The sequence below is a fragment of the Muscardinus avellanarius genome (assembly GCF_963383645.1).
Source record: "Muscardinus avellanarius genome assembly, chromosome: 2".
In the NCBI taxonomy this organism is placed as follows: domain Eukaryota; kingdom Metazoa; phylum Chordata; class Mammalia; order Rodentia; family Gliridae; genus Muscardinus; species Muscardinus avellanarius.
Genome location: NC_137787.1, coordinates 47,638,122 through 47,656,723, shown reverse-complemented (window position 1 = coordinate 47,656,723; position 18,602 = coordinate 47,638,122). Strand labels below are relative to the sequence as shown.

The following is an 18,602-nucleotide window of genomic DNA, read 5'->3' as shown; positions in this document are numbered from 1 at the left end:
GTGCTTAACTAATCTTGTTGGCACGTGCCTATAATCCTAGCACTGGAGAGGCTGACACAGGAGGATCATAGGTTTAAGGCTAGCCTCATCAACTGAAAGAGATTCTGTTTCAAAATAAAAAATAAATAGGTCTGGGGTGTAGCTCAAAAGTAAATTTCCCTTGAGTTCAATCATATATATGAGATATCCATATAAATGGCTTAAACCCTTCTTCTGCCAGGTCTGATATGCCTGTCATTTTGTGGAGGGGCACGTTTCCTCCCAGTATTTCCAAGTTCTTTTACGTGTTGTGTTCTTGGATTTTTACATTCTGAACACTGAATTTTGGAAAAATGAATTTTGGAAATTTTTTGAAAAAATAGAGCTCAGAGGAAATATTTGGATTACAGCATACAGGAACTTGGCAATAAAGAACAAAATGGTGTAATTTGCAGGAAAATGGATGGACCTGGGTATGTTAAGTAAGATTAGCCAGTCGCAGAAAGTGAAGGGTCATAAGTTTTCCCTCATATGTAGAAGCTGGGGAGTAATCTAGACATCAGAGGGGCTTCAGATAATGTAGAAGAAACTTCAGTGGAGCCAGGGAGATGGTCTAGGGGAGAGGAAGAGGGGAGGCAGGATCATTGAAGGAAAACTTCCACTGACATTATGGACACACATGAGAATATCAGTGTCAATCTCAATACCATGTATGGGAAGGGGAGGAGAATGGCGGGGGGGGCGGGTGAAGCCCTACAAGTGCTGTGTGCAGACATGTCACTATCACTATGGTGAAAGACTATACTGAACTAATAAAAATATATAAAAATAAAGATTCAATAACCCAGAAACAAGCAAAAAAGAACACAGTGGTGTTTTTATAGTCTGTTTTGGAGGCATAGAGGTGGTTGAGAGGTTAGGGCCAAACTTGGGATGCTAGAGAACAGTAGCTCTTAAAAGGAAGAGGTAGTGGAGAAAGAAAAAAGAGACATAGGGAATCACACAGGTATAAAAGGATCAGGAGAGGGCAATAGAGTGGAAGCCAGATGGGGAGAGTTTTAAGAATATGGAAATAGGGAAAAACATCAAATTCAAAGTAGAATAAGACCAAGCCAATTTAAGACTGAAAATTTTCCTTTAAATTTGGCTATGACTTAGAGAACTTTGGTAAGTAAGAGACTTTTGGTAGGGTTGCAGTTGAAGAAGGGTATTTGCAATGAGCTGAATGGTAAAGTGAGGGAAAGTTAATTAGATGGGTAGGTAGAAACAAAGATTATTCATTTCCTTCAAGATGCACAGCAGTTACGGGAATAAGAGAAATAAGGCATAGATAGGGAGATCTGGATAAAATATGAAAAGTAGATCCTTCTGTTGAGTACTGCCTAGATGAATATGTAACACCAGAGCTGAAGTCAGGGAACATGTGGCTAGTGACTGCCATAATTCTGAAGGATGGGGATCAGTGTGTGAATGGAGGTATGTTTGAGGAACTACTCATTTTTATTTGAGGGTGTTATCTCATGGTTTGTGAAATCCATGCAGCAGACTCATTCCTCTGGACTGGCTAGATAGTGTGCATCTTCCTGGAGGAAATATGTCTGGCTCAGAGACCCAGCAACCTGTTAGTATACTCCACACACAATCCTTGCCAAGCTGAATAGTATCCAGGAGACACTTCTGAATATACCTTTATTCTCCTGGTTTTATCAGACTTTGGGTACCAATGATAAAGGGAAACATATTTCAAACTCTGAAAGAAAACAACTTGCAGCCAAATATTTTCTACCCAGCAAAACTATCAAATTACACAGGGAAATAAAAATCTTTCACAACAAACAGAAGCTAAAAAATTTATGTCTTTCCCCAGGCGTGGTGGCGCATGCTTGTAATCCCTGTGCTTGGGAGGCAGAGACAGGAGGATCACGCAGGTTCGAAGCCAGCCGTGCTGGCTTAAGAGACCCTGTTTAAAAAAAAAGTATAAAATAGGTCTGGGAGTGTAGCCCACAGGTAGAAGGGCTTCCAGGAACCCCAGTACCACACACAAAAAATTACGTCTTTCAAACCAGCACTAGGAAAAATACTCAAAGAGATTAACTGTAAAGAAGAAATAAGTAATAAATGCCATAAACAAGGACACAATAATTTCCATCAAGCAAACAACTAAGTAAAGAAGAACAAATACTACCTCAAACAGAAGTTAAAAATTAAAATGTTAGGAATTAAAAATAATCTCTCAATAATCACACTGAGCATAAATTACCTCAACTACCCCATAAAAAAGTCATAAGGTGACAAAATGGATTAAAACCAGAATACATCTATCTCATGCCTGCAAGAAACACAACTTACAAGTAACAGTGAAGGGCTGGAGCAATGTAATCCATGCCAATGGAACTCGAAGAGAAGCAGGAGTAGCAACTATGATATCAGGCAAGTTATACTTCAAGCCCAAGTTTATCAGAAGAGACAAAGGTAATTCTTTTACTGGTGAAAGGAATAATCCAGCAAGAAGTAATAATGATAGTCAACATTTATGTTCCAAACATAGGTGCAGCTACTTTCATAAAACAAACTCTTTGTGACATTAAGTCACACATAGATCCAAATACAGTAATACTGGGAGACTTCCAAACTCCTCTCACACCACTAGACTGATCTTCTAGGCAAAAGGTCAGTAAAGATTCCTCAGACCTAAAGAACACCATAAACCAAATGGATCTATCAGACACACAGAATATTCCACCCAACTACAGCAGAGTTCACATTTTTCTCAGCTGTTCATGGAACAGTCTCCAAAATAGATCACATCCTGGCCCACAAAGTGAGCACTAGAAAATTAAAAAAAAAAAAGTGACATACTTCCCTGTGTCTTTTCAGACCACAATGGAATGAAACTAGAAATCAACTATAATAAGACCCAAAGAAACCACATAAACATGTAGACTGAACATCACACTGCTGAACAAAGACTGGGTCATAGAAGAAGAATGGGGTAAAATCAAGAGATCTTGAAGATATAGAAAATTTAAACCAAGCCGGGCGTGGTGGTGCACGCTTGTAATCCCCACGCTTGGGAGGCGGAGACAGGAGGATTGCGCAGGTTCGAAGTCAGCTGCGCTGGCTTAAGAGACCCTGTTTCCAAATAAAAGACATAAAAAATAGGTCTGGGAGTGTAGCCCAGAGGTAGAAGGGCTTCCTGGGACTCCAGTACCACCAAAAAGAAAGAAAAAAATTTAAACCAACCAATAGCAATCAAAGAGATTGAAACAGCAATAAAGAGCCTACCATTAAAAAAAAAAAAGCCCAGGACCACATAGTTTCCCAAGTGAATTTTATAAAACCTTTATAGAAGAGCTCATCTCAATACTCCTCACTCTATTTTATGAAATAGAAACGTGACTCTCCCAAATACATTCTATGAAGCCAATATCACAGTAATACAAAAACCAAATAAAGACAGCTCAAGGAAAGAAAACTACAAGCCTATATCTTATATGCCAACCATAAATCCACTGAAAATGAAATACAGAAAACACTTACACTCAGGATATACCATGCAAAAAAATAGGAATAAACTTAACCAAGAAGGTAAAAGACCTCTACAAAGAAAATTATAAAACATTGAAAAAAGAAATTGAGGGAGACCTTAGAAGATGGAAAGATCTTCCATATTCTTTTATAGGAAGAAATATCATCAAAAGGGCCATATTTCCAAAAGTGACTTACAGATTCAACCCAATATCCATTAAATTACCAAGGTCATTCCTCACAGACATAGAAAAATCAGTCCTTAAATTCATTTGGAACAACAAAAATCCAGAATAGCCAAAGAAGTTCTCTCCAACAAAAACTATGCAGGAAGCATCATACTACCTGACTTCAAACTATACTACAAAGCCATAAGAATAAAAACAGCATGGTACTGGCACAAAAGACACATAGACCAATTGAGCAGAATAGAAGACTCAGAAACAAATTTTCACACTTAAGCCAATTGATTTTTGACAAAGGGGCCAAAAGCATACACTGAAAAAAAGATATCCTCTTTAACAAATAGTTTGACAAAACTAGTTAATCATATGCAGAAAAATGGGAATAAACCCCACTTTCTCACCCTACACAAGAGTCAATTCAAGATATATCAAAGACTTGAAAATCAGACCAGAGACCTTGCAGCTCACTTCAATACATAGGCATAGGTAAAAACTTGATTAACAAAACCTCAAAGGCACAAGAAACTAAAAGGCGATCAGTATGTGGGATTGCATTAAACTGAAGAGCTTCTGTACAGCAAATGAAACTATCAAGAACCTTAACTGAGAGCCAATAGAATGGGAGACAATTTTTGCCAACTATCCCTTTTTTTTTTAGAGAGAACTAATCTCTAGAACATACAGAGAACTCAAGAAATTCAGCACTAAGAAAACAAATAACCCAATCAAAAAATGGGCAAGTGAACTACATAGACACTTCACCAAAGAAGAAACTCAAATGGCCAATAAATGTATGAAAGAAAATGCTCAACATTATTAGCAATCAGAAAGCTGCAAATCAAAACTACCCTGAGATTTTACCTAACTTCAATTAGAATGGCAAACAGAAACAACAAATGCTGGTAAGGATGTGGAGAATTGGGAACTCAAATACACTGTTGGTGGGATTGCAAATTAGTGCAGCCACGTAGGAAAACAGTACAATAAATCCTCAGAAGAATGGGAACAAACCTACTAAATGAGCCAGAAACACCATTACTGGGTGTCTCCTCAAAAGAATGGAACCCAAACTACCAAATTAATGCATGTGTATCTATATTCATAGCCATACAATTCACCATTGCCAAACTGTGGAACCAGCTAAGATGTCTATCAACAGATGAATGGATTACAAAACTATGGGATATGTACAAAATGAAAATTTACTGTGTCATAAAGAGGAACAAAGTTATGTCATTTACAGGGAAATGGATGGAACTGGAGAACATTATACTAAGTGAGATTAGTCAGTCACAAAAAGTAAGAAATTAGATGCTCTCCCTAATATGTGGAAGCTAGAGAGGGAAAGGGGCATAGGAGGAACTCTAGATGAAGAAGGAGAAACCATAGATGAGCTAATAAGGAGGCCTAACTGGGGTGATGGCAGGGGAGAAGAGGGGAATTCTCTAATGTACATAATGTACATTCACAAACATATCAAAATCAGTCACTAAGTCAAACATGAGAAGGAGGGAGGGGAAGGGAATGGGGTGGGAATCGAGGAAGGGCTAAATGAGTGATGTGTGCCTGTATGCCTCTACCATCTTGTACTACAGGAAGATTAACTATAATGCATCAGTAAAAGAATTAAAAAAGAGAAGGAAAGACATCAAAGCAGTCATGGGACAAGCCTGGAGAAAGAAAAGGTTAAACATTACTGGTAGATGGAGAAGACATCAAAGTCTGTGCTCTTTGTGTGTGTGTGTGTGTGTGTGTGTGTGTGTACTGGGGTTCCTGGAAGGGCTACACTCCCAGACCTATTTTATACTTTTTTATTTTTGGAAACAGGGTCTCTTTAAGCCAGCGGGGCTGGCTTCAAACCAGCGCGATCCTCCTGTCTCTGCCTCCCAAGCACGGGGATTACAAGCGTGCGCCTCCACACCTGGCATGTGCTCTTACTGATTCCATCAGGTCCCTTGGAAGTCTGTCTGCTTATGGACAAATTCCACCCAGCAGTACAATGTACACACCCACACCAGTTTAACATGCTAATCTTAGTGTATGGTTTTAAGATAGCTCCCAACAAGAAATAATGACATCCTCAAATAAATGTGCACAGTCTCCAAACATACCTCCATCTATACACTGAGATCTATTATATTCAGAAAACTAGAAGTAAAGTTTTAAAAAAAGTGTTACTGTCTAAGAGCTTCTTGTAACTGACCCATGGGGCCCAATTATTCTCCCTCGGCCAGTGGGCAAGAAGTTTCCTTGGCGGAGAGAATAACCAACTTCCTTAGAAATTAGTATGGTAGAGCAAATTTCACAACATCAGGAAAGCTGATATCCCTGAGCTGCAGACTGCAGAGCAGTAGGAGAGGGGAACCACTGTCAGGAACACTGTATGTACAGCAAAAAGAAATTGCATTTCGAGGAAAAACCTAGGAAACATTAAGAGGCATCCCACTGACTGGTAGGGTTAGAAACTGATGTACTCACCATCGAAATTTGGTCATTTGAAAATTACCTTGTATTGGGGGGAGTGGAGGAAGGTCACCATTTTTTTTACCTGTGATAATAAGCAACCTCATGAAACAGAATAACTCAAAAGTTAATCATTTTTCCATTCTAGACTGAAAGGGCCCCAGGGTCAGCCACCTATGTCCTAGGGACCTGACCGGTGGGTGTTTCTCTAGTTTTCTGCTTCAGTGGGTAAAAGCCAAAAAGCCATTATCCAAAAAGCATCATTCTAGATCAGACTCGAGGAAAACCCCTGAGAAAACAAACATGGATGTAATTATATTTAAAAGTAAGAGGAGGGAAAGCAGAGGTTTTGATGTTAAACCTGGGACTCTTTCAGTCACAGTTGGGGCTTCCAGTGACTTTGTTGTTGTTTTTAGTACTGCCAGGGGCATTCTACCTCTGAGAGACACCCCCAGTCCTATTTTATTCTTTACTTTGAGACACGATCTTACTCAATTGCTGAGGGCCTCACAAGTTGCTGAAGCTGGCCGTGAACCTGCAATCCTTTTGTCTCAGCCTCCCAAGTAATGGGATTACAAGCGATGTGCCACCACGCCCAGCGGATTTTTTGTTGTTTTTGCCAGCCATCATTCTGGGCACTTTGAATCTCTGGCATGGGAAAAACAAAGTCAATTATAAGGGTTAATATGGAGAAGGTACTTTTTATATAAAGATCTGGTTAATAAGTTGATAACTGTGTTATTAATATATTTATAGTCCAGTACAATTTAAACTACATTTCACATTTTTATTATAAAACTCGAGTTTTGCTAGCATAGAAAAAGTAGCAAATCATAACTCTTTATTTCTTGTAGCTACTATGTGATCTGTTTTGAACTTGAAATTTTTTATCAGCAACTGTATAAGACCCAGTGGTGGGGAGCCATAAATGAAATAGTGAATAATCTGAGAGTGAAAAGACTTCCACTGACGGATGCTCAATTACACGAACAATTTAAGAAAAAATTTGGTTTCAAAAAAGCTATGAAATGCAAGGTATTTCAATAATGATCACATATTTTAGGATAAGAAGATATGTATTATCATTAAGTATATGTCTCAAACAAATTTTATCTTAGAGATAAATAATAGGCTAAATGATGTTCTTCAGTATAAATTTAAAATTCCATATTTTGATGGCTAAAAAGCTATACAATTGTGGATTTTATATATTTGGCAGAATACATAACCTGGTAATGAACTAGATTGTAATTAATCTTAATAATGGCTAATTGCTTTTTTGTTGTATGTCAGACATGGTTATAGATTTTTAAAAACTACTTTAAGGTATTAGTTCTATTATTATCATTTGTATTATACAAATAAGAAATTTAAGCTGAGAGGTAAGGCTCTTCACCAAATCACACAATTGATAAATGGCAGAGCCTGGCTTCAGTCCTCCAAAGAAACCACTTTGGTTTCAGTGAAACTAAAGGAGGAAACCTAACATCCTGAATCACATCTCTGCACCCATTTAACAAACTTTGACTTTTTATGGAACTGATTAATTAGGCGCAGCAACTTCAAAAGTATACTGGTATTTAATTTCCATTTTTTGTTTTAATATATTTAAAGCCTGTCGTGGTTGTACACACTTGTCGTCCCAGCATTTGGGAGGCTGAGACAGGAGGATTGCAGGTTTGTGGCCAGCCTCAGCTACTTAGTGAGGCCCTCTGCAATGTAGCGAGACATTACTGCAAAAAAAAAAAAGAATTAAAAAAATGGGGCTGGGGTGTAGCTCGGAGATAGAATGCCCCCCTGGGTTCCATTTCAAGTACAGAAAAAAAATCCATATTTAAAAACTAAAATTTTACAATATTTAGTATCCAGAACATTTAAAAGTGTGTGATCTAGCTGGACATGGCGGTGTAGGCTTGTAATCCCAGCATTTGGGAGGCTGAGACAGGAGGATGGCGATTCATGGGCAGCCTCAGCTACTTGGGCCATTTGCAATTCAGTGAGACCCTGTTTCAAAAAATAAAGAATAAAAAAATAGAGCTGGGGTATAGCTTGGAGGTCAAATGCCCCTGGGTTCCATCCCCTGTACTGTAAAAAAAAAAAAAAAAAAGTGTGTGAGCTAGACATAGTGGCACACATCTATAATCCTTGTATTTGAGAAGCTGAGATAAGAGGATCTCAGGTTCAAGGCCAGCCTTAGCAACTTAGTGAGACTCTCAGCAACCCAGGGAAACCCTGTTTCAAAACAAAAAAATTAAAAGGGATGGAGATTCAATCCACAGTACCACAAAAAAAGGAGTGTGTGATATTTTTAACTCCTCATTTTGACCCATTTTGAGTCCTACAGCAAAGAAGACAAATTGTATTTCCATAGCTATATATTTCAAGTTTTTAGACATTTAGATTGTTCTTAAATTAAAAAGGAACCTTCCATTTACTTTTTAGAAATATTATTGTTGGTATTATTATTATTATTATTATTATTATTATTATTATTATGTGGTACTGGGGATTGAACACAGGGGCATTTTACCTCTGAGCTACAACCCCAGCTTCTATTTTATTGTATTAAATATATATTTATGCCGGGCGTGGTGGCGCATGCTTGTAATTCCCACACTTGGGAGGCAGAGACAGGAGGATCGCGCTGGTTCGGAGCCAGCCTTGCTGGCTTAAGAGACCCCGTTTCCACATAAAAAGGTAAAAAAAATAGGTCTGGGCGTGTAGCCCATTGGAGTGTATCCCGGAGGTAGAAGGGCTTCCAGGAACCCCAGTACCACAAAAATATATATATATATATTTTTATATATATAATATATATAATATATATAATATATATATTTATATATATTATATATATATTATATATATATAATATATATATATTATATATTATATATTATATAAATATATATATACACACACACAGACACACACACACACACACACATTAATGGTGCATTATAGTTTCTGGTCATAATGTAGTTCATAGTCATAGTGACATACATGCACGCAGCAGTTGGTAAGCTTTCCCCCAGCTCTCTCTGTACTTCCCCTTCTCCACACATGATAATGAGATTGCTCAGCCCTATTTTAATTTTTTTAAGTTTTGAAACAGGGTCTCATTAAGTTGCTGAGGGCCTTGTTAAGTTGTGGAGGCTGGCCACTGGCTGTGATCCTACTGTCTAAGCCTCCCAAGTACTGAGATTACAGCCACCATGCGGGCTTTCCATTTGCTTTTAAAATATTTCAAAAACATATTTGTCTTTTCTATTTTAACTGTCTGAAAAAAGGATCGATGACTTACTCTTAAAGGAGAAAAGAAAACTTTCCAATGTTTATTCATTAAAAGTTTGTAGTGTTTATAGTTCTAATGACTAAGAATTTCCCAGTGAGAAACTTTCCACCCAGATCTCGTGAACATTCTCCTATAATAGAGCAGCAATTATGTGACCCTGTTAGAGTATCTCATGTCTTTTATGTTTCTTAAAGCAAACTTTAGGTATATGGTTTAAAAACCAACTATGTTCTTCTTCATAATTTTAGAGCATCCCATTTGGTATGAAGTCTGCCGTTGAAAGAGGGCTATCTGCTGTTTTCCATACATTTAGTCGAAAAACCTCGAGCTCCACAATCAATGTTTCAGATGAAGCCGGTTATACGATTTTCCATCACGCGGCTCTGCACAACAGAGTTTCCATCATATGCCAGCTGTGCAATGCGAACTTCAACGTCAACCAGAGACGTTTTGTTATGTTCAGCCAAGGTGCCATAAAGTTGTTAGACCTAAAATGTCTTTTTTAATTTTATTCAGCATTAACAGTACATGTTAATCTTCGAGAAAGCTTAAAATTTGGTATTGATTTCTTAAGCAAAGTTGAGGGTTTTGCTTCTTTTATCTCAGAAGGGCTCCTTTTAGTTTTCTAAGTATCACTTATGGCTAGCTTACAGAGTATTATATTTGCTGTGTTCCCCTCAGTTGAGTATAAACTATAATGGGCAAGGATTTTCTCTACCTCATTTGCTATGGCATCAGTATCCAGAAGAAAGCCTGGCATTAATACTTGCTCAGGAAATATTTGTTGAATGAGTGTCTGGATGGATGAATTCAAAATAGACTTTGATAAGCACTGCTAGAATATATACTGGTGTTCTATAGAGGTTCAGAGGAAAAATTGACCAATATGACTATTAGGTCCCAGTAGAATGTTATTATCCTTACCCCAAGATTCTCAAACAGGGAATACATTTAAATTACATATATTTAATAACTAAAACATTATTTTATAATAATTTTAGGATCAATAGCTTCCTCAAAGCTTAGTTTGCACTTTTAAAAGAAGGCATTTTTGCTATATATCTTTATTTTCACTGAAATAAGTTTAGCTAGCATAAAAATTAGTAAAGTTGAAAATGAAAGCAGTGGTTTTCCATAGCTAAAAGGAGAAATAAAGGTAAATTGTCAGGAAAAGATGATGAACTTATATTTCAGTGAGATTAGTATCTTAGCTGTGTTAAAAATTGTTGCACACACCAAAAAAGTTATGCTTTAATCCTATTGACTATTAGTAAATTCAGTAGTATTATCAGTATGATTAAAACATCTTATATGTAGGCTGGAGGTATAGCTCAGTGGTACAGCACTGGCCTAGCTTGTTCAAGGCCCTGGGTATGATCCTCAGCACTGCAAAAAAATGTTTTTTAAAGTTTTATATGGCACCAAGATTCATTCATTACTCAAATGAAATGTTCAATATAGAATTAATCTTGCTAAATGAAGCACAATTGCACAATTGAGTCAAATTCAAATACAATAGTAGCCTATTACTTAGAGATATATATTGTCTTTAAGCCTTTTAGTGTGAAAAGTCTTTGGTAAATCGAAGTCTCTCTTTCATTCTCTCACTTCATAGATTTCTGTTTGCTAAAAATTGGGGAGGTTTACTTTTCTTTCTTTCTTTTTTATTTTTTTCTGGTACTAGGGAATTAAACTCCCAGGGACATTCTACCTCTTTGCCACACCCCCAGCCCTTTTTAAAAATTTTATTTTGAAACAGAGTCTTACTAAGTTGATGAGTCTCGCTACTTGCTGAGGCTGTCCTGGAACCTGTGACCCTCCTATTTCAGCCTCCCAAATACTGGAATTACAGGTGTGTGCCACCACTCCCGGCTCTGGGTAGATTTAAAGCATGTATAAATCTACTGGCAATATTATTGCCTAATCAGTATAAAATTATCCCAGCTGTGAGGTTTTTTTTTTCTCCAAGTCTGGGGATGAAACCCAGGGGCATTTACCACCGAGCTACACCCCCCTGCCCTATTTTTTTATTCTTTATTTTGAAACAGGGTCTCACTCCGTTGCGGAGGGCCTCACTAAGTAGCTGAGGCTGATGGCAAACCGCGATCCCCCAAGTCTCAGCTTCCCGAATGCTAGGATTATAAACTCTCACCACCACACCCGGCTCAGCTCTGAGTTTTGATGAGCCCCTTGAGAGGCAGAGTTTCTGGGTCTGCTCTGACGTGTCAGGTGCACGTAATGTGCGTCGGTGGTTTGAGCAAAAGTTACACTCAGTCTTGTCTGACGTAACCCTCCTCTGGTACCTAAACGGTCATATTCCTCTGACTTATAAGCATCTTTCTTACTAATCTAGAAAACGTGTCTATATTAATAATCACACATCTATGTGTACTACCTTTTAAAACAGATTCCTCCAAAATGGACATGAAGAAAGAAAGAAATGGTAAGACATAAGCAAATTATTTGTTGTGTTTTTAAACGTTACTGAATATATTAAAACTTTCCTTATTGTATGTAATCTGCTAAATGCTCCATTGCATGGGAATGTCACATAATGACGTTTTATATTCATTTTTAGTGTAATTTTTTTTTTTTTGGGTGGTGGTACTGGGGTTCCTGGAAGCCCGTCTACATCCGGGCTACACTCCCAGATGTATTTTTATATTTTCTTTATTTGGAAACAGGGTCTCTTAAGCCAGCGAGGCTGGATTCCAAACTTCGCGATTCTTCTGTCTCCGCCTCCCAAGCCCGGGGATTACAAGCGCGCGCCACCACGCCCAGCTTTAGGTGTAATTTTGAAATCCGTGGTTATTCATTGAGATTTTTCCTAAATTTGGGGTTTGAGGCTCTCTTTTTCATCCCTCCCTCTCATACGAAATTTTCTTTTACCTCCGTTTATTTTTTATAAATTCTATATCCAAATTGTTTTTACACTTTTATAAAAAGCAGTTGATATAATTTAGATCCTCTGTCATCTAGTTACTGTAATGATCTATGGTGTCTTAGGAATGATCATTATTGTTAGAATTGATTACATATAAGTATTAGGTATGAAGAAAAGCAAAAATATTAAGAGGTTCTACCTTCCTATATTAAGAGGCTATATCTTCATACTCTAAGGTTCTAGATATGGTGGCATACTGCTGTAGTCCCAGTATGTGGGAGGCTGAAACAGGAGAATCACAGGTGCAAGGCCAGCCTCAGCAATGTAGAGAGACTCTGATTCAAAATAAAAAATTACAAATAGAGCCTGGGTGTAGCTCAGGGCTATATACCTCTGGTCTGAATCCACAATATCACCAAAAAAAGGAAAAGATAATTCTAGGAGTTTATTTATAAGAAGGATGAACTGCAAAGGGAGGAAGGGGAATTGTTATTTAAACTGATCACCTTATATTGATGGAGGAACAGAAAACTTGGGATGACCTCAGAGAAGGAATCTGACCTCATTCTCCTTTCCCTCCCAATTTCCTGGGAGGGCTTCTCTGACAAGAAGCAGGAGGATGGGTTACTAACTCTGCAAGGAGATTGTAAAGGGAGGTTAGTGGTCCCAGAGGGACAAAGAAAGTGTGCCTGGCCCACCTGCTTGCAAGAGCTTTCAGATGGGTAACAGCAGCATTCTGTGCCTCTTGTTTTACCACTGTTTTTCCTCCTTTTATTTTCTAAATACCACTGTGACTACTTTATATGATATTATTGTATCTCTTTCACTTGAATACAAGTCCCTTGAAGGACAAGGACTCCATCTCTTGTCTGCCATAGTCCTCTAGCACCCAGAACAAAGCCATGCTTTCATAGGTGCTCAGGAAATATTTATGTGATGTTTATTATGTGGAAATTCAGTGCAGGGTAGCATTTTCTCACCCCTGGCATAATTAATATATAGAAGTCTACTATGGAAATTCAGAGAAAAAGAAGATAAATATGATTTTCAGATCCTACTGGGGCATCTTCTTCATACATTATGGTTCACAACCAGAGAGAAGCTTCTTCAGACTATCTAAGTCCCTCCATAACTTTCTTGACTCTCACAGATCTTAGAGCGGCATTTCTTACCCTCGCCATGATTCATACCATGGGCTGAGTGATTCTTTGTTGTACACAGGAGTTACCAGAAATCTTGTTAACATGCAGGGTCTGATCCAAAGACATGGGGTGGGTGTCAGGATTCTGCATTCCCACTGAGAACACTTAGCACACTTTCAGCAGGAAAAGGGGGGAGATAAGAATTATATCCTTTCCCCTAGGCTGGTCTGAAATATATTTTTGGGAAGGAAGAGACATCCGTGGGGAGTCTGGCATGGTTTAGAAGAAGCTCTTCAGGTCATTTTGATATTTCTCAGCTCAGTGCTTTTCATGGATTGAGATGAACCAGTACTGGTTGAGGCTACTTGGAAATCTCACTAGCATGCTGTTACAGACCTTCACCGTGAGGCTTGCCTGTGGGTGGAACTTTGCTATTTATTTGGTTTTGTTTCAACTCTTGATTTATCCCTCTGCTGTCCTTCTGTACAAACCCAACCGATTGACCAGAATTTCTCCATATTCCTGTCTGATTACCTATGTTCTCACCCTCTCTGCCAAGCCTGCTCAGTCCATTAAAGAGTACTCACCTGACTTGGCTTCAATTCAGATTCATAGATAACATGTCTCCCAGTACTCAACAACTTCCAACCTCAGCCAGACATAGTACAGACTCATTCTTGCCTATACCTGTGCTGACACCCAACTTTAACTTTCTCTCTTGAAGATAGCTAAACTTGATTTCCCCATGACATGTTCTGGGCATGTTCTGGAGAGACACCAGTATCCCCGTGGAGAAGTATATTACTCAGCTTTCTATTACTGTGGCAAAATACCTGAGGAAAACAAAAAAAGAGGAAAGGTTTACTTTGACAAACGAAAAAGAGGAAAGGCTTATTTTGACTCACAGTTCCAGAGGTTTCTGTCTGAGCTGATGTGTGGAGATGCTTAGTGAGAAGTTGGTGATATAGATCTGGAGTTCAGAGAAAGAATCAGACATAATCCTGGGAGTCACCAACTTTAGATGGCAAATGAGAGAAAAGGGCAGGAGATGGAGCCTCAAGGTCCAGCTGAACACTGGGACACTGAGAAGGACCTGAAGGCGACTGCAGAGGGGTAGCCAGAAACAGAAAGGTATAGAAAAATAGGGACTGTGTCATCACAAAAGCCAGGGAAGGAACTATTTTAAATAGGAAGAAGTGGGCAACAGTATAAAATAAAACACTACTGAGAGATAAGATACGAATTTAAAAATGCCCACTGGAATTAGTGAGAAAGGAGGCCTTATCTCCTACTGCAAAATATTTAAGTAGAATGGGAAATATTTTTTAAAATAGCTTATTTTATCACAATACTATCTTAAATATTAACTTAGACACTTGGATATTTAATATGTTAAATGTTATTTATTTTTCCTCATATATTAAGAAGTATAATATTTTAATGGTCATATACCCTGAGCTAAATAAATCCACATTTTAGTGCTTATTTTGGAAATTTTTTAAACCATATAATACTAAGCTCTGAGGCTGAGAAAAGAGGATCACAGGCTCAAGGCCAGCTTCTGCAACTTAATTAGACCCTCAGCAATTTAGCAAGACTCCAGTTTAACATAAAAGGGGGGGGGGTGCAGGGCATAGCTCTGAGTTAGAATGCCCCAGGGTTCAATCGTTAGTACAAACAACAACAAAGTAAGCTCTGTGGTTGAATACCAAAAAGGCATGCTTTTTTAGGAGTGTTTTTAACATTTAAGTAGTTTTTTTTTTTTTTGCTCATTCATTCTAGGTCCAACGCCTTTACATCTGGCTGCACAGGCTTGCTCATTAGAATCAACCATCTGTCTACTCGGTTTTAGAGCTGATTACACACTTTCTGAAAAAAGAGGCTGGATGCCAATACATTTTGCCGCTTTCTATGACAACATCTGCATCATCATTGTTCTCTACAGGAAAGATCCTACTTTGTTAGAAGCGGAGGCAACAGCTGAGTAAGAGATTAAGCATTTCTGAAAACATAAATTTCTCTTCATGCTTTCCCCACACATTGACAATAAAAGGCATGACTGATTTGAAATATCAATATGGTTCACTTGAAAAATCAATATGGTTGATTTTGAAAATATTTTTAGGCTTGGTCTGATGTAATTTCTATTCACTATCTTCTCCTGCTATATCTTTTTATAATTTATAATTTTTTTTGTTTAAAATCAAGATTTTTATTATTTTAACATACTTTTATTGGTCCATTATAGTCTTGCATCATAATGTAGCCACAGCACTTGGTGAGCCCCCCACCAATATATTATATATATATATATAATATATTATATATATGTGACATATATATTATATATAATATATAATATATATTATAGTATTGCTATAATATATTCCTTGAATTTCAGGAATCAATGTACTCCGCTGTTACTTGCTGCCACATCAGGAGCACTGGACACGATTCAATACCTGTTTTCTCTTGGTGCTAATTGGAGAAAAACAGATATTAAAGGAAATAATATAATTCATTTATCAGTGTTAACCTTTCACACAGAGGTACTCAAGCATATAATAGAATTAAATATTCCTGAACTCCCAGTTTGGAAAACTTTGGTAGGTGAGTATAGACCACATAGTGTCTTTGTAAATATGTGTTCTGGTTATTATTTGGTTTAATTGTTGATGCTTAGACTGAAATAGAGCAAATGAATAATGTACATACTATATTTTAAACACTTAAAAATCTAAATAAAACATGGGAATTAAAATCAGAAATAAAAATACAACTGAATGAAAAGCTATATTTTGCATGCAAAAGTAGTTTTATGGCTAAGTTAAAAGATTTGTGACCCAAACTGATTGCATTTATTTTATGTACTTTTTATGGGTGCATTGTAATTATATATCACATCAGACTGTATATTTTAGCCTTCCATAGGCTCTATGTTACACAATAATATTTATTATTTACTTCCCAACTTTCATATAAATCAAACCATACTCTCCTCCATAAAAAGTGAATAAAAAAGAAAATTACAATTTAGGTGGAAAAGATACCCTCCAATTTACTCCTGAACCCCGAATTTCAGAGACAAATTCAACAAGTCTTCTTCATACTTTTATAAATATTTTATAAAAAATTCTGTTTGAGATTTGCCCCACCAAGTTTGTGATTGATCTAACCAGAAATATAAGGGAAAGAGTTACGAAGCCAATTGAACGTAAACATCTAATTTTATTCCTTACAAAGGCCCTATTAAAATTGCGTGAAAATTAGATAATAATATCAGATGTAGAAGACAAACATTCAAAGGAAAAACAAAAGCTCTAGCAGCAGTAAAAATGCTACACAATGGAAACAGGCAAGTCTTAGCACTTATCTGGGCAGAGAAAACCACTCCAGAACAATGCTGGGAAAGAAGAGAACCTCTAGACTCACACCCTCAAATCCTCAGAAGACTTGAGACCCGGGAAGGCTGGTAAGGAGGGTGCTCCTCAGAACCCAGCCAAAAAGTATCTAAAGGGACCAAGGCTGGAATTCCTTCTGATAGACAGAAGGGTAAAGGACCCTGGGAAACTGGAAGTCTGACCCAAAAGAAAAGCAAAGGGAATTTCAAGGGTGTCAGCAACAGGAAGTTCCAGAATTGATCTGCACCCAGCCTAGGGGAGAATAATACAAAAAATATAAGAAAAAGAAATAAAATAAGAAAATTATTACCTACAGAAAAAATAAAGGCCAGAGATCAGACACAACGGTAGTATACAGCAATAGTCCTCTGTGAATTATATTTGTACGGATATTTTAATGTAAGTACTGAACATTGATTTAATAAACCATAAATATAGCCCAAGGGCAACAAGAGGAAATGGAAAGAACATGTCTCAAATTGGTATGGTGAAATGTGGTAGTGTTAGTGCATAGAAATAAGGAGACATAAATATCCAAAGGTTTGGAGAAAAGAGTCTAAAGTGGTTAGTTAAATCTGGAGAAATGAACCCAGAAAAGTAGGTGGTGTGGGGCCATATAACACAATATTTTGCTATAGGCCTTGAAGTAATATTTGACTTTGAATCCTGAAAAGGAAATAAAAACTAATTGAATCAAAAAGAAAAGGAGAGTGAGGGCTGATTTTTCCTCCAATTTATTTTAGGATTGAACAAGATAGATTTGAGGTTTTTCAACCCATTCTACTGGTTCAAGAAGTCTGAATATTTTCTTTCTTTCTTTCTTTCTTTCTTTCTTTCTTTCTTTCTTTCTTTCTCTTTCTTTCTTTCTTTCTTTCTTTCTTTCTTTCTTTCTTTCTTTCTTTCTTTCTTTCTGGTGGTATGGGGTTCCTGGAAACCCTTCTACCTCCGGGCTACACTCCCAGACCTATTTTATATTTTTATTTGGAAACAGGGTCTCTTAAGCCAGCACGGCTGGCTTTGAACCTGCACGATCCTCCTGTCTCCGCCTCCCAAGTGCAGGGATTACAAGCGTGTGCCACCACGCCCAGCTGAATATTTTCTTAAAAAATGGACTTAGTACTAACCCTGGAATTTGCTGGGTACTAGTGACATATTCTAAGAATATCAGCCCTGAGAGATATTGGAAATGCTCAGTGTTTATTTATATGCAGATATATAATTATATCTTAGTTTTTTGTTACTTTTCTTTTTTCCTTAATTGGAAATTTACCCCAGGAGCTACTTTACTACTGAGCTGCATCCCTAGTCCTTTTTACTTTATTTTAAGACAAGATCCTGCTAGTGGCCAAGGCTGTCCTCAAACTCCAGTAGTTGGGATTACAGGCATTCATCACTGTGCCTGGCTCCGTCCTATTACTTTTAATGCACTAAACCATTGCAAATCCTACCTTAATAGTAGGAGTCTGGCCCCTAACAAGAATAGCTTGATGGTACCAAAGAAGCCCAATGGCCACTGCTTCCTATAGCCATTTTTGGGAAGTTTATCCTCATATTGTCCATTATCACCATGGGTAATAGAATAATTAGTTTACTAGAAGCCTCCAGGTTTAGCCCTTGGAGTAGAAGCTGAATTTTAAAAGAGCACCATGGAGTGATCCATCTAAGAGATAGCGTCAGGATGAATTTGAGAAAAGTAGCTGGATAAAGAGGTGAAGAAGGAATATG

The 18,602-nt window shown here is 37.5% G+C and overlaps 1 protein-coding gene across 1 annotated transcript in view; it reads left to right on the top strand.

Annotated features, from left to right (window-relative positions):
* Positions 1 to 18,602, top strand: part of ANKAR (ankyrin and armadillo repeat containing) — a gene marked incomplete at both ends in the record, with an annotated part of 53,031 nt that overhangs the window by 9,625 nt on the left and 24,804 nt on the right. The window contains 5 exons of the mRNA XM_080689361.1: positions 7,010 to 7,190; positions 9,699 to 9,918; positions 11,858 to 11,893; positions 15,259 to 15,460; positions 15,878 to 16,086. Of these exons, the coding sequence (XP_080545487.1) occupies positions 7,010 to 7,190; positions 9,699 to 9,918; positions 11,858 to 11,893; positions 15,259 to 15,460; positions 15,878 to 16,086 (848 nt within the window). The remainder of the gene's footprint in view (positions 1 to 7,009; positions 7,191 to 9,698; positions 9,919 to 11,857; positions 11,894 to 15,258; positions 15,461 to 15,877; positions 16,087 to 18,602) is intronic.